This window comes from Epinephelus fuscoguttatus, linkage group LG13, assembly GCF_011397635.1.
Source record: "Epinephelus fuscoguttatus linkage group LG13, E.fuscoguttatus.final_Chr_v1".
Taxonomy (NCBI): Eukaryota; Metazoa; Chordata; class Actinopteri; order Perciformes; family Serranidae; genus Epinephelus; species Epinephelus fuscoguttatus.
This window is the reverse complement of record NC_064764.1, coordinates 33,316,160-33,341,599: the sequence shown is the minus strand read 5'-3', so window position 1 is coordinate 33,341,599 and position 25,440 is coordinate 33,316,160. Positions and strand designations below refer to the sequence as shown.

The 25,440-nt window shown below is 41.6% G+C and overlaps 1 protein-coding gene across 1 annotated transcript in view; it reads left to right on the top strand.

Annotated features, from left to right (window-relative positions):
* LOC125900186 (aryl hydrocarbon receptor-like) overlaps positions 1-25,440 on the top strand; it is a 61,185-nt gene that overhangs the window by 17,229 nt on the left and 18,516 nt on the right. Inside the window, exon 2 of the mRNA XM_049595079.1 lies at positions 1,375-1,565. Within this exon, the coding sequence (XP_049451036.1) occupies positions 1,375-1,565 (191 nt within the window). The remainder of the gene's footprint in view (positions 1-1,374; positions 1,566-25,440) is intronic.

Here is a 25,440-nt window from a genome sequence, read left to right as displayed (position 1 = left end):
CTTGCACACAAGTATACATGCTCACAACTGTGTAGGGTTTGCTCCACAAGTATAAACCCCCTTTACATGTAACAGAATTGCAAAAATAAATTACAAAATAAATGTAATTTAATTACATATATATATTTTAATTACATATATTTTCTTAGTAACTGTAACAGAATACAGTTACTAAGAAAATATATGTAATTAAATTACAGTTACTAATCAAAATGTTAATAATTTCAAAGGGGTTATGAGGTAACACCAATTTGATAAAGTAATTAAAATAGTTAAATTAATTATTACAACTTTTAACAGGGTAACTTGTAATCTGTAACTCATTAAATTTCAAAAGTGACCTTCCCAAACTGCAATTAAGCAATATTACATGAGAGGGAGTGCTGAAGATAATCACAGCCCTTGAGTGTGATATTGCTTTTTATACTACAGTTTTACAGGCGCCAATTATTAGTGAACAGAAATAAGCGACAACAGATTGTTTATTTAATCATTTCTGCGGCTCTGCCAACACAACCGGCTCTGCAGCTGGACTGGGACTGGACTGTTGCCAAGGAGCATTTAAACATTCCTGCACGTTAGCTTGCTGCTTTGTGTCATGTACATTTATCTGTATGTTTCCATTTATTGTGCAAACAGTGAAATAAGAGTCTGTTGACAGTCGCTTTGGTGGTATGTGTAATTCTGATGAGTTATTAGCTTTATCAGGTGGTACGTTGTGATGTCATTTGACATCATATGAACACCTGGAGGTTTGCAGTGAATTATCCAGGCTTCTCTTCTTCCCTTTGTCCTCTTTTGATTACCATTTATAGTTTATATCAAATGGTATCTGTGGAAATATGTTCATCTTTGCAGTGCAAAGTTTGTTACGATGACCGTTATTAAAGTAAAAAGTGGATTCCTGGCTCAACAATATACTGGAGTGGAGTTAATAGTAGTTGAGAACAGTTTAAACTTATAACGTGTTACAACCCATCTCACAATCTTGTTCCATAATTAGAATAAACTAATGATTATTGTGCAGGCATTTAATAACGACAGCTGTTATGGGGCCTTGGACAGCATTCCTGTATCAAACACTCATCATGGAAGCTGACGTCCAGCTGACTCCTCTGACCTGCAGTGTTTATTAGTCACATCACGGCTGTGTCTTTATTCTCTCAGTAGGTCTGAAACTGTTGCAGCATTCTCAAAGTTACTATTGCTCATGTTTAATTGGCATGTGTCACAATGCACCCCGCAACAGATGGCATGCTCTGGCAGGGCCGGTTAGCCAGGCCTGAGCTGAATCAGCTCTTAATAACAGGCTTTCTTTATCAGCATATTTAACACTTTAATAACCCCCTATATGTTTTTCTTGTTCCTCCGCAGAAAGAAGGCCAGTGATGGCAATGAAGTTGTTAAATCAAACCCTTCAAAGCGCCACCGGGATCGGCTGAACGGGGAGCTGGACAGGCTGACAGACCTCCTGCCCTTTCCCGCGGAGGTTCGCTCTCGTCTGGACAAACTGTCGGTCCTTCGCCTCAGCGTGGGTTACCTGAGGGTCAAGAGCTACTTCAAAGGTAAGAATCAGCCTGGGTCACGTAGCAGCCGACGCTGACAGTCGCTGAAACTGGAACTGATTTGAGAGCAACATAGGCAAATGCACTGTAACAGTGACAGCCAGGGCTGGAATGAGAAGTATGCAGGAATCTGGTTTTAGGAAACAACACATCCTCAGTACTTGTAACCTTACTCCACCCTCTCTGTTACCTACAATAGTCACTGTGAAAAAAATGATTTTTTAGATTGGAGTCCACACTTTAAGTTGATTAAACTCAAAGGCACCCTGGCTTTGAAAACATGATGAGTCATGTGTGAGTCAATTATATGTGAGTCACACATATAACATCTCCACCACCCGCAGATGATAGTTTTCTTTGAGTTAAACAGACATTTTAGCCGAGGTGTTGGCAGACGGGCTGCTGAGTAAGTCGCCCCGTTGCCTCGGGCTTCGCTGATGTTGTTAGAATTTATGTCTTGTCTCTGTTGCTTTGTAGTACATATTCCGTGCATTGTTTTGCCTGTGTGATCTTGTAGTTGGACCTGTTGCGCTGAATCTCCTCGCCAATAAAAACCCTGCTGAAGCTTGGATGGATTAGTGACGAGCTTGCACGCCAGTGGAGTAGTTGCCTAAATGTGCACAGAATGTATTCCAGCATCATGATATTATCAGGATTAGACATCTTTATATAATTTTCCTTTTTCATCAAAGCTGGGGTAAGCAGAAATCTGGAAAAGGCAGCAGCTCTCCCTGCTCTGTCCTAAGCCCCTCCCACCAGACAACCATGAGCACGTGCACACACTTCAAACAGTAACCCAGTGTTTCCCATTCATTGATTTATTTAATCTTAGTTCATTGAGTTGCACACAGCACATTCTCATAGCCTCTCCTTGCCCTGCTCTCCTCCTGTTTATCAGACCACAAATGAGACCTGAATCAGTTAGCTAGCCACCCCACGGTCCCTCCGCCTCACTGCCCGCCGCTGTGGACTGCTTCTCAGGGAGCAGAGTGGGCAGCAGCTTGGGAGACGGACATTTGGTTGGTGGCTGTAGCGGCTCGAATTCGGCCAGTGCAGCAGCAGCAACAGATAGATTGCTAATCCTGCAGTAAGGAGTTGCATATTTGGGATTTGCGCTGGCATGATTCAGGTTGCTGCAGCTGCTGACTGTGGCTCTTTAAACAGTGAAGTGGTCTGATGCGGCGGGGAGTGCAGTGGAGGACACGCTGTGATTTGAGGCTCTAGCTAATGTTAGCTACGTAAATGTGAACATGAAGCTGCAGCCATGAGCCTTTATTTCTAGTTAGCAGAAAGCTAAACTGTTAGCAACATTTTTTCTCCATCTCTAAAACACTTTCAACTCTCAACCCAGCTTTTGATAAGTCCATCTTCCTTTTTTGTTTGCTGTGCCTTGGAGGCAGTTGATGCCAACACTGGAATGGATCTGCATTTGTAGAACAGCTAATAGAAACGCCCTCTCTTTGAAATGACCTGTGATTGACTTGAGTCTCCTGTCTCCCGGGCTAGATTTTCAAAATCATGAAAAGAGCCAAGAGGAGGTGCAGAAGTCTAGTTTTCTCTCAGACCTCTTGAATTACAGTAAGCTCAATGTTTATTGTGGCATTTTTGTACAGTGACGCCCAAATTAAACGGCCTACCACAGCTTTAACTCATTTCTGTAGAGAGTGCTAGTACATTACAGCAGCCGTCCTTCTATATTGTTTTCTGTGCAAGCTGTTATTACACAGCTAGTTTTTACACAGCTCCCACTGTTACAGCAGTGACATGATGAACGACATGAAAGCAAAACCTAAAACAGCCCAAAACATCAAAACATTTGTAGCTGCAGACTGTAATTAGCACAGTGGTTTGCAGTGTGAACATCTAGTATGAATGGTTTCATGCAGTCAGAGGAGTTGTGACATTCCAGCGCTGCTTGTTCTCACACCCTTTTGCCTACTTTTTCTTTGCTATGCGGGCGAGATAGGCCGAAGAGCTGCTGTTGCGCCATTGTGCAATCAATTTAAATAGTAGTTTCCAAAAGCTTTGCTCACCTGCTTTTACAACTTGACATTTATGATGTGATAAACTTTCCCCTGTTTTGTTTACCTGCTTTAATTACAGTGGTATATCTGTTTTTTTATTGGTAGATATTTTTTTAGGATGTGTCAGAGACGTGCAGCTGGTAGATACAAGAGATCATAACTCAGATGTAATTTAGATTTCTACATTGCTCCAAGTGCAGCATGTATTTTATGAAGAGAGAAGGTACAAGGGGTGTGAGGGTACACAGAGGTCATGATTCGGTTTGTACCCTTGTTGGCAAGTCACGGTTCAGTGTGAGTTCAGTACAGCAGAAACAGAAATGCACAAGGATACATTTCTTTTCATTTATCCTGAATAGACAGTAGTGCAATTGTCAAAGTTGGACACAACCCTCTTGTTGGGGACTGAGGTAACATTTTGCCCACTGGCAAGTGTAGTAAACTGTCTCCATTGTACAAACAAGGGACATTTCAGACATTTATTATTACACTGTATGAATACAGAACAAAACTATAAAGCATCTCTTACGGTAGGGCTTCGGTGATATGACCTCAAATCAATATCACGATTAATTGAACATTTTACCTTTACCTGTTTTGGTTTTTTGCCCTCATAGTTTAGCCCTGACCTTATCTTTGTGGTTTTAAAATAACTGAAGGAAACACACACAGATGAACTGTTTTCTTGAATCTTTTTCATACTGTGTAGCCCTTGTAAATGCTTGTGTTATCAAGAGCGGCTCTCTGGAGGCACTTCCTTTTTTTGAGCTGTGCACTGTTCATATTTGGTAGTGCGATTGTGCTCAAAGTGCTGAAACAGATTTGTGGTTTTACCTTTGGTCGCTGAAACGTTTTTTTCCGCAGTGTTTACATTCGATTTCCCTCTGTTCGGTGTCATCTTCATGGACAGACACGTCATTTCTCTCTGGTACAAGCTGCTCAAGTTGCTAAGTCGGCGCGGTGTTTGAGTCCTCCTCCATGTTGCTTCCAGGTAGCGGACTGGATAGGGCAGTGTCACATGACTACACACACACACACACACACACGCACACAGTAGTACGTTTTTAAAGGGACAGTACATGAACACGCACAATGGGGAAAGTATTAAGAGGAGAAACCCCCCCAGAAATTACTGACATGGGCAAGTTTACGTTCGATTCATTTTCGATTAATTGCCCCGCTCTATCTTATGGTATGAAACTGAAAATACAAAATACATAGAATAGTAAGAATACAACTTATACATTCAAAGGACCCAAACATTTATCATCCCAATTATTGGCACATGTGGGTGATGCCTTTGAATGTGCATGTTGGATCTGTGTCCATTTACACACCTTATAACAGTAGCTAACACACTGTCCTTGTCTTACACGCAACTCTTTTCTCCGTTGCTGTTTTAGGTGACCGAGAACCCGCAGTCGGCCCTTCCAGTTCTGCCATTTAATTCACTCGCAATAGACTCATGCCGATCAGCTTGTCATGGTAACCTTAGCACATGTTGCTAACGGTGTATGGCTTAAAGTTTTCAGGTGGAACTCATCTTGCACTTGTATTCTGTGTGTGGCTGTGTGCACCTGAACATGATGTTTGGTACATTTACAAGAACTGTTATAGCCCTTAAAGGTACAGTACCCTTTCAGCTACAGAATTTGTCACACATTCAAATAAATGGTTTTCTAGTTGTCCGTGCAAGGCAGGTTCTACATGGTTTTACTCCACTGTATTTATATACGGACAGACAGAGCATGTGGAGTATCAGTGGAGTCATGTCAAGCTCCTATCAAACACCTTGTGCCAGATATTGTATTGATGCTTAAACACTAAAACCATGCTCATGCCATTGCTCACACATGAACTCATGTTGATAAACAAGGAGCATGCAGGAGAATGTGTGTACCGCACACCTCGCCAGACAAGTACTGGCAAGGGAGTGAAAATTAAAGTGGGAGCCTGAATGTAATATCTGAAGTTGAAATTCTTGTTGAAATTTCAGTCTGTACCCCGATTCAAATGATGCCAATGTAAAAGAGTACAATGTGTGTGTGTGTGTGTGTGTCTGTGTCTGTGTGTCTGTGTGTGTGTGTTATGCATGTGGCCTAAGATCCTGTTCCACCTCATTTAGCTCCCATTCTTTTCCGGCTGTCCTGATTTTCACCTACAAAACTCTAGTCAAAGGTCAACTGAAAAATTCCCCTGCACCAAATGACAGTTGCTGACACAAACAACCACAGGAAACAGAAGTGAAACTGTTTCTCTCTGCAGCACTGGATGAACTAAGATCCACTATCAGGCAGCAGCTCAGTCAACTGAAGAAAATGTTGGCGTTGTACATTTCTGCAAACCACAAATACATTCTATTTGCACATTTCATATGTAGCATATCAGTGTTTCTAAAGGAATGTAGTACATGAGCTGACTTTGTCACTGGGTGGTTGAGGGGATGGTGGATGGTGTGACATCTAGGCGAGACAAATGCAAAGCAGCAGACCACTGTTTGAGAAAAATATTTCCTTCCTAAGAGCTCGTACCTGCAGTCTAGCACTTTAATTTCTTGAACCTGTCTTTCTCCACGGTGCTCATGGGCTAGAAAGTATGACACTGCATCTGTTATATCTCTGCTCCTTTCTGATTGCTATTGATGCCTGTTTTGGTGCCGCCCTGCTTGCGCCAGATGTGCAAGCAACACCTGTTGTTGGACAATTTGGGCCTGGGTTTTCATGCTCTTAGTGTAGTCGCGGTGGTTGGGACCAATCAACAACATATTTTGCGGACTGTCTGTGTCGGTGCGTCGTCACCTTTCAAGTAGCCGAACCACTTCCAAATTATTGACGTTGTGAAACCTGTTACATCCACAATTTCGTCCGTTTTTTAGGATAATGCAAGCTCTTCTTCAGCTTCCTCACTTCCACTCATTTTCCCCTCTTCTCGTTATCGCTACGCTACTTTCTATTTCTCCTCACCTCGGCACAAACTTTGCAGTGAAGAATGGGCGTATACAATGATGCACATCCCCAACACTGCAGATTGACTGACAGCTGTCTGTTAACGTCTGCTGCCTGACACGCTGTTTGGATCTATCTGGGTCTAAAAATGACTACAGTTTATCATCGTCATCGACATACATTTTATTGCGATCCCGTTTCGAGATCACTTTATCGCCCAGCCCTAATTGTAACATATCCATGGTTTGCAGAATCCTACAATGCCAACATTTTTTGTAGTGATTGGGTTGCCGGCAGCCTTTTGAAAATTCCCTCCCTAAAAATGTGTCTTTGTTTTCCTCATGAAAAGATGAAATTGTGTGCTGATTTAAGAATCCTTTAAGAGCAGCTGTTTTGTCTTATCAGTTTTGGTTGTGAACGCATTGCTGCTCTCCAGCTGACCGAGTCTGGCATTTTGACCACAAATAAACTTTAAAACTGTGGGAAAGTCTACAAATGCACATTTGAAATATCCAGTGGTTCTTTGTAGAACACTGAACCTTAGTCATATTCATGGAGAATTTGATCATCATGCGTTTTTATTTTTGTTGTTTTGCAGCCTCGTACATGCAGATATGTCCCTGCAGTCTCTCAGTGTTTACGCCTTTGCTCGTTCCCCTGACACTGTCTTACTCCTCACCCCTCTCCCTCAGCTCATTTGACAACAGCAGTAATCAGGCACACTGAAAAGACAGTCTGTGCCCTGTAGCAGCGGAGGGCAGGATCAAAATCACATGTCACATCACACAGCCCATGTGCAACCCATCACCCTGTAAATACTGCTGCTTTGTCACTGTAGATCTGTGTCGTTCATTCTGCTGCCTTAGCAGTTACTAAGTTATAATCTTTGACCTTAGTTATTGATTAAACAGCCTGTTAATCATTGGTTGTGTAGACACACAATATAATCTACTTCTGGCTAATAATCAGACAGGTTCATCTGGGTGAAAGGAGTTGTTTACAGGATCATCCGCTGGTACTTATCAGTGCTTGGAGCCTGCCAGTCTGTGGGTTATTGGGCCTCCACTTCAGAGTATTCATTGTTTTCTGACAGAAAGACACACCGCTCAGTAAATAGCTGTTAGCTGGAAGAACAGGAAGTTTGTTGTAGTCTTAAGAGCGTTTAAAAGATGAGAAAACAATGAATGAGACAAGTTTGAAGGATGTCATTAACAGAGCATCTTTGGTATGTTTACGTTCACCGTGTGAAAACTGATGAAGAGTCATGGCTGGTTCAGCGTGTTCACAGGCCCTCTCATGACTCTCACATTTGAGTTCTGCACATCGTGCTTGCTGCATAATCACATCAGAATATGGGCTGCACTTTATTCACATTACCGCCTCACCATTGTTACACATGAAGGTCGGTTTACCAGTCATAAGGAGCGCTGCACAGCCTGCAGTAGGATGCCTTCTGTGGCTCTGGAGTTTGTCAAGTCTAATAAAATGATCTCAGCTTCAACAGAACATTTTAGTTACTAACTGGGAACATAGAGTAACAAAGCTGTTGGCGTTTTCCTGGCAGTGAATAGAAGCTATTGATGGTAACAGTTTGGGAAATGTAGGACCCAGTGTTTTTGAAGCCTGACCCACACCAAGCATTAAAAAGGCCTCTGCTGCTTTGGTTTTACTACTCTGTCCTGTGGGCCCCCTAACAGGGCTCGTGAAAATGTAAATCAATGGACTATATCTGTAGTTGCATTATGATTGATGTGTATGGGAAGGTTGCCTCTGATTGCTGACACACCGGGTGCGTTTACATGGGCCCTAATTTTCCACTTACAATCAGAACAATAGCCCAAACAGAGTAAAATTCACTTATGTAACCACCTCAATCAGAGGAGCCCAGTTGGAGGGCATTCGCAGTCAGGCTGAGAGGGGTGGTGTAAACCTTTTGATAATGTGTTCAATAGGAACATTTTAGCACCTATTAACCATGCAAATGCTTGATTGGTTCTCTCTGGTTGGGGTAAATATATTCCTTCTGCACATGTGGAAAGAATGCATGTGGGGGTAACATTAGGTGATGTAGCACCTAAAGTTGCTGTAGCTGCAACAGCTGTTTCTATACACCCCCCTTTGCTGATGTTGACAACGAATCATTCATAATTTCAAAAGTTATCAGATCTTTGATAGTCCTACATTCCTATGTGAGTGCTCTTCAATTAATGTTTTCTTTGATTTCCAAACAGTAGCCTCATGTTATGTTACAGGCTGTGGTGCTGAGTTGCTGGACATAATTTTTTTGTCACTACCAGAAGCATCAACCTGCATATGAGAGGTTTAGGGAAAATCTGTAAATTGTAGAGTCTAACAATGTATGTGGGGTGTTGAGGAGATCTGAATTTGTGTTTCCTAGGATAGGGAAGGCATGATCTGCCCCTACTCTGCCTCCAACTCACCTACCTTGACATTCTTACCCAGTCTTACTTGTTTTGCCTAAACCTTACCAATCAAATCAATGAAGGCAACCAATACTAGCCAATTAGAGGGAGTGTAGGGCGGGACATGCCTTCGCTATCCTAGAAAACGCAAATTCACGTAGGGGACATCTGTAATTTGTAGCTACAGAAAATAACCTAGGTTACACTAATAGTAAGTAAATAAGTAAGTAACAACTACTGCGTAGCTGGACGAGCACCTCCCCAGAAATGTAACTACACGTTGCAGCAACGCAGAAGTCCTATTTTTGTAAGCTGAAACCATTTCCCTCAGTGGAAACAAAGCTTTTATTTACTTTAATTTCACAAGAAACAATACATTGTGAAGACAATAAAGCCTCCACAAAAATAGCATTTTAAGTCTTGTGTGTGATTTATCCTGGCTTCATATGAGCAGAGGAACTCTACGCTCATGGCTAGGCTAATGTATACAATGTAAAATGCCATAGGCTTGTGCTAATAACTTTAGCATGTTATATTTGTTTGGAAAACGTGTTTAGTATAAGACAGTTGTTTTGACAGTAAACCTGTTGTAATGGAGCTGAATTTTGTCATGTTGCCTTTGTTAAATGTTGCTGTGGTCCCTGGCTTTATATGAGAGGAGGAAAAGATCGCTAGCTGCTAGGCTAATTTATACAATGTCAAATGCCATAGGCTTGTGCTAATAATGTTAGCATGTTGTATCTGTGGGGAAAATGTGTCCAGTCTGTGAATGCTGCGAGTTATAGTGAAGCTGATTTGTGTACTTGTGTTTGAAATTGTCTCTAATAACCCATGTTTAATGTGTGATTAATGTGTGTTTTGAATCAACTTAAATTTACAGCACTTCACAGAGACCCTGTTGCCAACAAGTGTTTTGGAGGTGTAACTGCAGAGCGACACAGACACACCACCGCACATGTATAAATGCTCACAACAGCGAAGGCCACATGCGAAGGCTATGGTGTAGGGTCTGACTCACAAATATAAATCCTGTTTAAATTATATTAACAGGTGGAACCACTTCTTCCTCTATACTGTATGTATTGAATGAATTGAATTTTCTCTTATGAGGCTGGAAAAGACCTTCTTTAACTGTTATATTTCCGACATATTTGACACTTGACAGCAAGCAAATCAATTTTGCACAAGTCAAAAATGTTATATTCATGATTTGATGCTCTGGGGCTTATAAACACATCTAATCTGATGACTTTATTTAGTGTCCTGTAAACTGTTAAATTGGGATATCTCATCGGAATGACATCGGTAAGATGAAGAAATATTGTCCATGTAACCGCAGCTAGTAATGTGGGTTAAATCTGGGTCAACAGACAATTAGCCAACCCTTCCTCATTACACTCCTCCTGACCTGGGTTAAAAGGTCATGGGACGAGACCGTGTCTGGTTTCAGTGACCACAGTTCTTCAATAAGTCAGTGATAATGATCATTTCACATTTTCACTTCTTGAAGAAACTAAGACAAAGGAGGAGTCCATGTGTGAGAAAGACCAAGAGAAAGGCAACTTAACTGCTAGTTATGTAATGTAACTGTGCATAATTTTATGGTTTAGCAGTAAACTGTAGCTGCACTGCAGACTGAAGCCTCTCTGCTAACAGTAACAGGGATTAACCCACAAAAGTCTTCCCATGTTAACATTCCCAACCCCTGTCTCCTGTATGGAGGGTGTGGTGTAAAACCAAACGCCCCTGAATGCTTTTACTGGCATCAAACGCGTTCTTATAGACAAACACGCTGTCTCATTCTTTACCTGTTGGCACTGGCATGGGCCTGACATGTGATATGTCTGCAATGATAAACAGCGTTAGCCGTGCCAACTTTCTCCTTATGTGACATGCCGGTTTGATAAGTGCACAATAGAAGCCAAAAAAGTGTGTTGTTCCTTATCAGGAGGGATATTAGATTGCAGCATCAAGTATCTCACTGTTTTGTTTGTCTACTTCCAATATAAAGTCAAAGAGCTTCAGTGTCATGCTTTGTAAGACAGGTTACTCTCTGTGTATTTTAACCAGGGTGTTGGTTTCCCTGACGCATGATCATAAATCAGACTTATTGCAAGATTATTGTTGTTTTGTTGCAGCTGCTCTCACGACAGAAACAATAATAATCCTAAAGCAAATCTTGGATGTATACTCTCTGTTCAGTGTAACCTCGCCGCAGATTACTGACTGTATTTCATCAAACAAAGAGGTCATTTGATAATACTAGTGTTGTGTAAATAAGCATAAAAGTGATTGAGGGTCCTGGTTTTAAGTTTCACAAAGATTTCTTTGTTTTTCAACACTTCATTTGTCTTTCGGTGGAGAATTATGGGGGCGGCTACAGAAATGATTAATGAGCACTAATAGCATTTTATGTACAAACCACCAGAGCTAAGATTAAGCTAATCTAAAAAGATCTGTAAAGACAGGAAGATGAATGGTGGCATGTGGTGTGGAAAACTTTGTATCTTACAGGGCTGCCAAGTTTCAGAAAATGACAAGAGTGAAACTTTAATGTCATGATGCGTTTGGGAAAAAATTGGCCTTTTTTAACATCGATTTGGCCTGTTTTAACGTCGATTTATACCTTAAGACTGATGTCCTCACCTCCATGTCAGCGGCCCTCCCTGCACTGTGGCCTCCTAATGCTGGTTTTACAGTGGTTCTCAAATTGATATTTACAAGTCTGTAACTCTGACACACACACACACACACACACACACACACACATTGAGACTAACGTTAGAGTCTCTTTTTCAAGTGTGAACTGGCCAAGAGAAGAGGCAAATAAATGTTACACAGCTCTGCAACAAATACAGGACAATGATAGACTTATAGCAGCCTTAAAACAGTACATATTAACTAGGAAACTCAAGGAGAAACAGCGAATCAACAGTGAACAAAATTGGGTAGTTACCTACCGTCCGTCTTCTAGCAAGCAGGAGAACGTTGAGTGGGTTTTAAATGTCGGCGCTGTTGTGTGTGAAAGATAGTTAGAGATGCCAAGACCCGCCTTACGTTGCTTCTGATTAGTTTATATTGCGTGGTGCCTTCCGTGGTTGGTTAGATCTAGGCACAAAGGACTGATGGATTTGATGGATTGGTCTGGGATTGGTTATCTCGGTCGGTCAATCAGAGTTACTCGAACTATGGCAAGCTGCGAGGACCAAAGTTTATTATCATGAAAAAAATAAATACAGAGTATTGAATGGGGAAATATAAACGTGAGAAATGTCAAGTGTGGCGTGTGGTGTGAGAATGGGTCAAATTGCGTGACTGTCACGCTTGGCAGCTCTGTATCTTATGTTGCCTTCTGTTGTTGTAGCTGGTACAGATGGCCCTGTACAGATATGTGGGTGAGACCATGCGTTTCCTAATATAGTGAATTTAATTGTTTTACAGAAAGTGCACTGTGAGCATGAGTGCAACTCACTGTGTGTTAATCGGTGAGTGTATGCTTCTCTTTTATGTTGCAACAAACATTCACATGCTAAAAGTTTCAGAGCATATGAGTTGTCTGGACATGTAATGTTGTATTAATTTGGATTAGGGATGTCAAAGGTTAACCAATTATTAGTTTGTTACTGCGCACCAAACAGGTCTGGCGGAAGCTAGTTAGTGGTGCTGCTTGTTTGGCGATTACCGCTAGTAACGCCATCTTGACCCGACAGCGTTGCAGTGGAAACAAAGTGCCTATCCCCTGGTCTCCCCCCAGGTTGCTCTGGCTCAATTTTAGCCACAAACGTCCTTTAGCATTGTTAACACTGTTAGCACCGTTAGCATGATTTGTGGTGCTAACATAGTTTACAGCGCTAAAGGGGAAGAATTTAAGCCACTTACTTTTATGGATGTAACCTTTGGGGAGACAGGAGGGTGGCCACCATCTGAGCTGGCTGCTAGCAGCTAACGGTGCTAACTCCACAAACAGTGCTAAACATCAGTATTAGTCCTGACGGAGGTCACGGTGTTAACCAGGGGGAACTGGAGGGTGGGCACTACGCCTCCTCTACAACAGCGTCCTGATATGAGTATGAGCACTGTGCAGAGCTGCAGCTATGAGCTAGTCAATGGGATACAGAAAATGCACTAACATGCACGTGTGCCCAGACCGGCACACCACAATAACCCACAGAGAAGCTCAGATTACAGCACACACACACAGAGGGAGCGTGACTTCATTCTCTGCTCAGGACGCCATCACTGCAATATAGCTTCATTAACACTTTGTATGTCCCAAGCAGAAATAAAAGTGAAGGAATGAAGACAGAGCCAGTGGCAGAGAGATGTTACATATATGCAAACGTTAAGTGTTTGAATAGTGTGCTAAAGACCTCCACGTAACGTTAAGTTAAAAAAAACTGGATTCATGCAGTGCTGTACCATTTCACACAAAATAAGCTCTTGTGAGAAAATGGAGAGAGTAAACACACATTTCCAGATACACACACAGCAACAGCTGTGCAGTACGATAAGCTCTAAACTTCCTCTGTGTAGGAAACTCTGTAGAGTTCAATAACTTAAACTCAGCCGCAGTTTCAGTCGTATCAAGTTGGATGAGATAAGTTTGCACAACATTAAGACAGATGACGTTTTTATACATGTGATGGATTTCTTAACAGAGTCTTTGCTATCTGTGTAAACGAGATCACTAAGGTTGCCTCTCAGAGGTTATCCCAGTCAAAACATCAGCCTACGATGTGTGTGCAAGTCGGGGCATGCCTAGAATTTAAGATAATGATCCCATAAATTGTGAGGTAAAAGAAAAGGCTTTAGAAAAAAGAACAAACATAAGCAATTTTGGGGGATATGAGTGAGATTTAAAGACCTGATAATGAAACAGGCTATTTATGGCTGCCTTGAAAAAGGCAGATCTTTTGGAGAGAGCTGGACTGTTTGCCTCATCGCGTGACTTTATGAGGCAGCGCTGGATATTTTGAAAGGCTTGTGGCTCGCTGCTGCTGAAAAATGTGGATTTGCTTTCCAAGTTCATTGAAAACATCCAGGGCCTGTTAGCAATCATAGCTGATGTGGTAACACCGTATCATGTGCTATAATTTGATACAATTTGGTATTTGGGATATCTGAACCATGTACACACAAACCCGTACACATGACACAAGTGTAACAGAAGGAATAAAGGGGTAAGAAGAACGTTTTAAGTCCTGGCAAACGTTTGCAGCTCAGAGGAGAGTATCAGTACGGGGAAGCCCAGTCTTGTTTGTTATTGAATCCTGATGGTCTCATTAGGAGTATTTTTTTTCTTTTATTTTAAGATGTGTGTTTTACTCATACATGCCCTTAAAACCTCAGCATAATTCACCTGTCAACTCAGCATCATAATATGTGAGCGGAGGACATCTCACTGGGGTGACAGAAGTTGCCTGTTGGCTCTTGATTCTTGACTCGCCTTTCAGTATGTCGTGAGAATGCAGGCAACCGCTGGGAGACAGATTTAATCATGTTTTCATTTTTGTTCAATTTCCATTCTCTGGAAGGTTTGTTCTCAGTCACTCCTCCAGCTTTTAAACCACAGCGCTACATCTCCCTTCATACCCAAACCCTTTCTTTTTTTTTTGCTTCCCTGTTGGCCAGAGCCGAGCTCGCCCACCAACGCTTTCTGTGACATTTAGAGTCTTCCAAAAATGCTCGTGTTTGTTTATGCGCCGAAACAAAATCAGCTGTCGTCCCACTCAAAGTTTGGTTGGGGGATCAGAGACACAGAAGATGTATTATTTCACTTATTCAAGGGCCCTGATTAAAATCTGTCAGGGTTCAGAAGGAATTTGAAAACATAAACAGTGGTTTTACTCAGGAGTGTGAGTAAGCTTTTAGTGTTGATTATAATTTGCATATATTTCCAGACTTCAAACATTTATACTCAGCTTCAACAAACAAGTTGTCATTATCTGTTGGCTATATTTAGAAGGCCAAGTCGGTATTTGTGTTGTTGTCTTACACGATGACTGCCTGGAGACTGATAAGAATCATTTTTGCAATATGACATTTTTGTTTTTTTTTTATAACTGTCTTTGCCTAGCTCCAAAACCGATGACATTACTTGTCAAGCAGATAAAGAGCCCAGACAGCCAAAAATAGTTGAGCGGGTGTTGATTAAAAAAACAGATGCCCCCAGACTTCACTACCACCACCACCACCACCACCACCAGCAACACAGACATTGTGTCCTGAATGGTATATAATCACTGTTTATTTTGATCATCAAGGCCTGCTTGTGGGTTCTGTGCTGCAGCACACAAACCTTTATAAACCTGCACTACAGGGCTGGCACAAGGGCCCGTAAACACAACTAAATCGCAAGGATGAATGTTGGCATTGTTAATTTCTGCAAACAGTGTTACATTTGTTTATTATTATGTAGTAGAATTATTACGCTCACGCTTCAACAACGCTGTGGTTAATGTGTGGTTAAGGTTAGGTACACAAACTGCTTGGTTTTGATTTAGAAAAGATCATATTTTGGCATAGAATACCCATTTTTTGTGGCATTATCCTGGCAGGTCACGCAGCAATATGTCAGTAAAAAACAACAGCTTTTCATGGCACTATCCTGGCTGGAAATGCAGTGATGTCTCAGCAAAAAACATAATTTCGTGGCACTATACCAGCTTGAAACGCAGCATTATCTCAGTAAAAACCGACCGCCTTTTTTAATGGCACCATCCTGCCTGGAAACGCAGTGATATCACGATAAAAAACAACTGCTTTTGGTGGCGCTTTCCTGGCTGGAAACACTGATATCTTGGTTAAAAAAAAAAACACAATTTTGTGGCACTATGCTCGGTGGAAATTCAGTGATATCTTTAAAAAGAACAACTGCTTTTCGTGGCATTATCCTGGCTGGAAACACAGCGATATCTCGGTAAAAAACAGCTGCTTTTTAATGGCCCTTTTCTGCCTGGAAATGCAGTGATGTCACGATAAAAAACAACCACTTTTGGTGGTGCTATCCCTGCTGGAAATGCAATGATGTCTCACTAACAAACAACTGCTTTTCATGGCATTATTCCGGCTGGAAATGCAGTAATATATCGGTAAAAAACATCATTTCGTAGCAGTATACCAGCTTGAAATGCAGCATTATCTCAGTAAAAACCAATCGCTTTTTTTAATGGCACTATCCCGCCTGGAAATGCAGTCATGATACAGTAAAAAAACGACTGCTTTTCATGGTATTATCCCAGCTGGAAACGCAGTGATATCCCAGTGGAAAAACAAGCTTTCGTGGCACAATCCAGCCTGGAAAAGCATCAATATCTCTGTAAAAAACAACTGCTGTTTTAATGGCCATATTCCACCTCGAAATGCAGTGATGTCACGATAAAAAACAAAATTTCGTGGGACTATACCAGCTGGGAATGCAGTGATGTCTCAGTAAAAGACAACTGCTTTTCATGGCATTTCCTGGCTGGAAGGGTAGCGTGTCTCTGTAGAAAACAGATGCTTTTTGTAGCATTATTCTGGCTGGAAATACAGCGATAACTTGGCTTTATAAAACAAAACAAAACAAAACAAAAAAACCCCAACATTTTCTGGAACTATACCAGGTGGAAATGCAGCGATATCTCTATAAAAAAAACTGCTTTTCATGGCATTATTCCGGCTGGAAAAGCAGTAATATATCGGTAAAAACTAGCCGCCTTTTTAATAGCACTATCCTGGCTGGAAATGCAATTATGTCACAAGAATAACCGCGTTTCGTGGGACTACCCCAGCTGGAAACGCAGTGATGTGTCAGTAAAAAACACCATTTCATGGCATTATACCAGCTTGAAACGCAACATTATCTTGGCTAAAAAAACAACTGCTTTTGAATGGCGCTATCCTGCCTGGACGTGCAGTCTTGACACAGTAAAAAAACAACTGCTTTTCGTGGCACTATCCTGGCTGGAAACGCAGTGATGTCTCTGTAAAAACAAGTGATTTTAATGTGTGAGGAAAAAAAAACAGGAATAATGTACTTTCACATAGATCCCCCGTCCCCCTCCAAATCAAATAAAAACACTCCAAAAAACACTTTGAAATCCAACAATTTGCTATGTAAATACATATTTCTTTAATAGCACAACAGTGGCTTCATAGCCATAATAAGCCTGTGCAAACCTCTGTTTTCTATCCAGAGCTGCTCTTCCCTTCTTTCCTTGACATGCTGAGATGACACTCTTGTCTGATCGTGAAGAAAAAACAGGAGGCTGTTTCCTTCCCCTAAAGTCATGGAAGTAAATGGGGACATTAATCAAATGACTAATGGGAGGTTGAACCTGTGGACTGGGTGACCCAGCTCATTGGCTGTGAGTTGTTGCAAGCACTGCCCTTTCCTGCACATCTGCGTGAGAACACAGATCTCTGTACAGGATCTACTGGAACTAAATGTTTTCAAATCAAGATAATATTCCCCTATGCATTGCTGGCATGCTTTATTCTCTCTCTGAACCTGGCAGACTTCCAGCCCCTGACAGCATTTCCTTTTTCTCTCTTTAGTTTCACTGTGTCCTAACTCAGTGCCACATGCAAATACTTTAAAGTAGTGACTGTAGTGTTTTTAGTTCAACTTAAAGCATTTCAAGATTTAGTTTCTTTTTTACTTGTCATTGTTTGATCACTGCTTTAAATATAAGACTGAAGCCAGTTATGTCTGTGTTTTATTCTCACTCTTCAGTGCTTCAAGCTTCACCACCACTACTTTAGACTCTGACTTGTTTTCCTTTGCTTTAACTTGTTTCCCCGAATACTCAAAGAAACTCCTCCTCGTCTCCTCAAAGTTCTTTGGATTTCACTTAATTACACCATGATGAAAAGATGTCAAATCCTTTAAAGGCTACCTCATTCTCTGAGTGACAGGGATGTTTGCCTGGAGTGGATCTTGCATCAAAAGCATGCTCTGCATTTCACAAATCCGATAATGGCCTCTTTTTTTTTCCTGAAACAGGAAGCTACAGTTTGATGCTAAAAAAAGTGACCTCTCTTGGTGTCACATTACACCTCGGCTTGAAAAAAAGTTTGACAGTATTGGAAGAAGCTTTAAGGGCGACTGCAGGATGTTTTGAATGAGATCATCGCTGTGAAATATGGAATTGGGGCTGTTGTCGCCAAGAGCCATAAATTTCCCAATGTGACGACGTTTCTGTAACTCTTCTCTCTTGGTGTTGTAGTTAGCAAATGTCAAAGGGAAAACTAACTACTGTCAAGGCCTTCATGTGTGTTGTAGGGTTAAGTCCCACAACAGAGACTTTCTATAAAACAAAGAAAGTTATATAAAGAAATGTAATCAAAGAACATTTGTCATTTTCACATCATAAATAATGATTATAATAAACTTTATTTATATAGCACCTTTTAAAACACAGTTACAAAGTGTTTTACAAAACCAAATAAAAGACAAAGCAAATAACACAAGATAAAAGCAGTAAAAACAGAACACACATAACAGAGTAAAACACACTATAATAAAGCAGTTAAAATCACCCTAAAGGCCATTTTAAACAAGTAGGTTTTCAGGAGTTATTTAAAAGATGAGACTGAGTTTGCAGCTCTGATCACCTCAGGCAGGTCATTCGAAAGTCATGGAGCTCTGACTGGAAAGGTTCTATATCACCTTTGTGAATTAATCTCGACCTTGGAACAACAAGAAAAGATGCAACTGACGATATCAAGGTGCGAGAAGGAACATAGGGCAATAAAAGGTCTGTTATATAACTTGGAGCAAGGCCCGTCAGGGCTTTGTAAGTCATCAATAAAATTAAAGTCAATTCTAAAAGCAACAGATAACCAGGGTAGTGAAGCCAGGATTGGTGTGATGTGGTCATGTTTTCTCGTCTTATACGAGCTGTTTCTTATGACCTGAAACAAGGATATTTGGATTATGAAGATTTTCTGTCGATCTACTCAGCAGGTAATCAGCACCTAAGTCGTCTTTGTAGTGTTGCAGATGTGCTTTGAAATCCCAGGCTGAACTGTAAATCATTCCTTTAACTATAACAGCAACTTAATTTTTGGACTTAAGTTAAATTCAAGGTGGTATATGCCAGAAAAGGGGGAATGCGAAATGGAAATATATTAGAATACAGCACTTTTGTGCTAGCCTAGAAATCCAGATCCAAATCTAGAAAGATTTAGGGTCTGGCTATGAGTAATGCAAATGGCTCAACTCGAGGGGCAGCACCAAGCGGCCAAAGCCGTTTCAAACAACTGGTGTTCATCCGTAGCCATCTCGCAATGTTTACTGACTGATTCGTTGTTGCAGCACTGTCATCATCTGTTTAGCTCGCCTCTGGCCCGCCTATATCAGATACACCGATGTGATTGGTGCAGCTCGGTTCCAAGGGCATGGGTGATGAGCATCATTACTGATTGCCAGAGTGACTCGCTGAGCAAATTCAAATTGTGCTCCAGTGAAAACTCTGGATTTCCAGGGTACTTGTGTGCACTAATCAGCACAAACAATGTAACGTTAGCTAACTAGCTAGTTAGCTACTAGCACAGCAGTAGACTAGGGTCCCATTTATACGATAACGATTTCAACTGAAAACAGTAAACTTTAGTTGCGTTTTGGCTGATCGTTTACACGACAGCTGTGTTTTGGGTGCCTGAAAACGCAACGTTTTGAAAACGGGTTCCAGAGTGCAATTTTTTGTAAACAGCACCGTCTCCGTTGTCATGTAAACCTGCAATATGCAGTTCCTCTGAAAAACGAGACTTTTCGCACATGCGCATTACGGTCCCAGTTACTAGGCATGTGCGAGAAAGTTGACCATCACAACAACAATGGCAGACTCCTGAGCTCTGCTTGTGCTGCTCACTCTGTTGAAATTATCAACGCTTTTCCAGCAAAGTGTAGATTTACTGAAGCAACTCCACCTCGTCGTCCGTCTAGACAAATGTTTGTGCGGTTGCCATTTTGTATTGTTTCATTGCGTAGTCACACCGCCAACTACTGTCCTGGCATGTGTACTATAGCGTTTTTGGTCATTTTTGTGGATCCGTGTGCACGGTGATTGTTAGCAAAATGTTGTCGCCTGAAAGCGGAACTTTTTTCAAAAAGAAAATGAGAAACGTTTCCGTTTTCAGCGGATTGTTTTCATGTAAACATGGCCTAGAATTTTTTATGTTATGCTTGTGATAAAGAAAAGGACCAAAATAAATTGAAACAACATTAAACTAAAATATTACGTTGATTATTGTAATTTTTAAAATCTTTATTAACAAAGATTGTGGGTTTCTTATGTTGACTGTGCAGCCATCTCCTTGATTATTTCTCATGATGCTGGGAGTGTGCCTCTGAAAAAAATGTCTTTTTGAAGGGCCACTTTGCCCTGTCCCTTTATCCTAACAAAAATCCAGACATCCTACCTGTAGACATGAACGCGCAAAATGGAAGGGTAAGGGAAAGTGGTGGAAAGTGGTAAGTTGAAGTGATGTATTGGGATTGAGCCTTTAAGTGTCCATTCCCACCATCACATGCCATCAAATGATATCAATCAAACAGTATCGAAAAAATCATGGTGCAACAATATTTTGGAGGCATGTGAAAACCCCTCTCCTGCTCTGTGAGGGCAGTGTGTATGTTTGATGTTAGTGGGAATCTGTGTTTTTCTTCCTTTGCTGCCTCCCACAAACTTACAGGAATGCCTTTCCAACTTCTGGTCAACCTCTGGCCAACAATCATCAAACATGTTTCTCCTGCAGCCGCACGGAGAACTGAAAGTGCACACGAACAACTCTGCAGCGCCATTAAGTGTCGAGCTGTTCGCAGCGGAAAAAGAAGGGGAGGGAGAACGCGATGCGGAGTCCACCACTGGGGATGAAAAGTAGAATGAAAACAAACAGACGACGACAATGAGGCCCACTTACTCACGCTAACACTGAATTTAAGAAAAAAAAAGTGCTGGTAATCCAGATTTGGACTTGAAGTGTCCGTCGGATGGTTTCTATCCTGGACTGGCTGCACTCAGTGATTGTATGCACGGATTGCATTGTGTGTCAGACCTGCAGCTTAGTGTGGTGTAGACATGTGATTGTCAGGCTGTGCAGGTCTTAGTGTTTGTGTAAACACTGTGTGAGTTCTAGCTGAAGGGTGGGGAGTGTCTACTGTATGTGTCTGTGTTTGAGGGGGAGTGTTTAGGGGCCCCTTCCCTCCTTAAAGAAGTTGCGTGACAGGACTGAACGGACGGGTTGGGAGAGGCCATATCCTGGGATTTTCCTGTAGTGGCCGTCCAGATAAGGGAAGCGCTCTTGTCGGCTATTGCTTACAACAAACCCCCAGGGACAGATGCAAGAGGACAGAGTGTGTTTGTGTGTTATGTCTGTGTATGTGTTATGTGTGTGCAGATATGCAGGCTGCCAGATTAGTTCTCCAGCAATGAGAAAACCTGTCTTCTGGCGGGGGACCAACAGTTGAAGCTTGACTCGAGCCAGATAGTTTGTTTTGTTTTCTGCTGCTGCTACATACTCATGATCTTACATTCATATCATGTATTGATCCACAGAAGAGTTTTGGTCTGCAGAACGGCCACATGGGTGTAACAGTGAATTGCAAAAGGAACAGTACACCATATAGTACGCCATTTAACATGGTTTTACCCATGCATACTGTAATTCAAGATAAATCTTAAAGGTATACTATGCTGGAATTGTTGGTTACTGTGAACAGTGTCGCCATCAAATTCAAATTTAAAGCCAACCCCAGATTCAGTCTGGCTTGGAACGAGCTATGTCTGCTTGGCGTTTCGCCTCACTATATTTGCATTTTTTTTCCCTGTGCTTTCTGATACTTAACCCAATTGCCAGAATACATGTTGGCATTGTATATTTCTGCAAACCACTGTTGCATTTCATTTGTATGTTCTTATGTAGCAAATAACGTTTCTTTATGTTTCCACAGCGTTGTGATGAACAAGTGGTTGGGTTTAGGCACAAAAACACTGGATTATGGTTAGGAAAAGATCATGCTTTGGCTTAGAATACCCAGTTTTTTGTGAGTACGATCCCAGCAGGAAGCGCAGCAATGACTTGGTTAAAAACAGCTGCTTTTTATGGCACTATCCCAGCAGGAAATGCAGCAATGTTTTGATAAAGCATAACTGCTCCTCATGGCACTGTCCTGACCGGAAATGCAGCAATGTGTCTTTAAAAACAACTGCTCTTCATGGCACTATCCCTGCTAGAAATGCAGCCATGTCTCAGTGAAAAACATCCACTTTTGGTGGCACTGTCCTGGCAGGAAATGCATCGATGTTTTGATAAAATGTGACTGCTCTTCATGGCACTGTCCTGACTGGAAATGCAATGATATTGCTGTAAAACCAGCTACTTTTTGTGGCACTATCCCCGCTAGAAATGCAGCCATGTCTTAATAAAAAAAAAAACAACCATTTTGGTGGCACTATCCTGGCATGAAACGCAGCGATGTTTTGATAAAATACGACTGCTCCTCATGGCACTATCCTGACTGGAAATGTATCTTTTAAAACAACCACTTTTTGTCGCACTATTCCGGCTGGAAACACAGTCTTGATTAATAAACATCCACTTTTGGTGGAGTTATACCGGCTGTAAATGCAGCAACAGGTTGCTAAAAAACACCCATATTTGGTCAAAAAAGATGCTGGAAACACAGTGATGACTGGCTAAGACACAACTGGCTTTGTTGTTTGTTGGTGTTGAACAGTGGCCTGCAGCTTGGCGAGCGTCTCGCTGAGGTGTCACGCCATCCACCATCCCCTCCGCCTCCTGGATGACAATCAGCTCATATACTATATCACTTTAGAAAGTTGATACAACACCCAGTTGACCTAAGAATGTAACATACCTGTGGTTTGCAGAGATGTACAGTGCCAAAATTTTCTTCTGGTGACTTTTTTTGTAGCTTTCCTCTAAGATGTGTGCAACTTACGATCTGGTTCCTGGTGACTAGCTTTTTATAAAGTCACAAACTCACCTGTGCGTTGTGCCCAGGAACGTCCTGACCACAGTGAAATAAGAAAATCCAGGCAGAGTTCAGAGTCTCTGCAGACAAATACACCCCACACACTTCTAGCGTTCACAGGTGATGATTGAGAGGGATTTCTTTTGTATGAGGTTATGCATTGGTTTTTAGGAGAAAAAATCCGGATAGTATCCTTTAATTCTTTTAAGCTTGCGATGGCCAGTTTCATAATGTTACTGAGTGACACAAACTCAAGTGCTGCCACAGTGATTTAAAAAAACCCTCTTTTGACTTGCTGTATCTCGCCGCAGCTAACTTACACGCTCATTTGCATACTTTTGCATTGTGCCCAGACTTAAGGCTTGCAGCGTAAGCATGTTCAACCATTAACGTGCAGAATCATTCAGATGTTAACGTCTCTCAGAACAATAGCATGACTCTTCTGAATGTGGGAAGCAGTCTAAACATGACACGACATGGCGGGGCTACCCAGAGAACAATGATGAACAGTGAGACGCCTTTCAGCAGGGACTGTGTGACTTTACCCAGATGCCAAGGTAAAGCCAACAAGCCAACACAAACAGTGGAGCCGAGTGGTTGCTGTACTTAGTGCAGGCTGTCATTCGATGTGGACGTTCTAAGCACTGCCTGAGCAGTATTAACAATGTGATGCAACTTCTGCTTACACTGGAGGCTTGATTTTGTGTCTGCAACAAACGCACTCAGGCACCTCGCTCATCTCTCTTATATAAAAACACAACAGAGACGTTGCCAAGTTTTCGTAATCCTCTACCTGGAAATAGTTGTCTAAACTGGCTTTGTTCTCTAGCTGACATGTTTTCGACACCCAGCGGCTCTAATGAATGTCAGCAGTGTCCTGTTACTTCACGTTCTTTCAGTCACAGGACCTCTGAAATGGTGCAGATGAAGGTGTGGATCCCTCGACAAGTTGGAGTACAGTCTCAAATGTGATCGGTGGACAGGTCTCTTGAAGTAGCCTCATTATATTAACAGAGGAGTGTGTATTTATAGCCTGAGAGAACAAACCTGTTGTGCCTTTCTCAACCTTAAACATGCCGAGGCAGCGAAACAAGTTCTCAGCCATCAAATAAACTTTTTACTTCTAAATGAATAATTAATCAAGCCACATACTGTGCATCTGGAATGTGTAAGAGAGACTACAAACAGTATGTCTTTAGGCAAGATGCAAGATTTGATGTGGCTGCCATGTGATATTTTGCCAAGTAAACTATATAAAAGACCCATTATCTATTCCCCTGCACTGTGCTGCATATACAGTGACAGTTGAATGAATGAACTCAGAGACCCCGACTACTGCCGTTTATTACAACCAACGAACTCGCTGGCATGCTTGGTTTGTGCTTTTATACCTGTCAAATAGAACATCCATAACTTTTCCGCAGTAGTTTACGACTTAAATAATTCCAAAACACATAATTTATTTCAGTGAAACGACAATAAAGCCACATTTCAGACATTGTTTATCTTACATAGCACTGTCTGTATGTGGTTAGGGCTCTCTGCTTTATTAAAGTCAGTGATGATTGATAAGAAGCAGCTCCAAAAAAAAAAAAGATGAAAAGCATTTTTCCATTTATTTTATTGAAATTTGGGAGAGTCCCTTCAAACCAGCAGTTTTCAATATCTTTGTAGAAATTAACTGTAGTGACCTTCAACGTTAGTGCAACAGCAATAAAAACCATTTATCAAGATAATTTGATTATGATACAGGCTGTTAGACTAACACGAAGGTTTGAGAACTGTCCTTTTTCAACCTTTCTCTGAGAAAAAACTTTGATAAAAGAAAATGGGAGAATAACTATGGTGCTGGTTCCCAACCTGAGGGTCCACTGCCACCACAAGGGGCCACCAAAGCTTCATGGAAGGTCATGAGGCCTTCATGATGTTAGGTTTGTAAAGGCCTCAACTTACCAAATCAACTTCAGAGAACTAGTGGCAACAAAGGCCCCCTGCTGCATCTCCTGATGTCGCCGTGTCTCAACCAAAAAAGTTGCCCATGAACACACCGTTAAGACTACAGCCGATGATCAACCGTGAGATGAGGAAATAACTTCACAGCAGCAGATGGCGGGAGTCTGTCATCCTCATTCAAAAAAGGAAGACTGTCTTGACGCTAGTTAGTCAGTTAGCACATTAACAACACAATCCAATATTGAAAGAACAGAACATATTTACTGTGTGCCAGTGAACAATAACACAAACCACCAGGAAACGTTTCTGCTAAAGGGCTCAGTGGCTGTAGAAAAATAATCTTACCTTATGTAACACGTTTGTTTCGGTCTCGCTCCCTCTGGACTTCAACTGTTTGTTTACTTTCCTCACTTCCGTTTCTCTTCTCGTGTGCTGAGCTGAACTGCTAATCGGAGTGATTTCATTCACAGACAGGCTCCTCTGTGGCAGACACCAATTCACCATGTTGAATTGGGAAGAAAAAAAAGACGACTGGGGCCGACAAGGGCC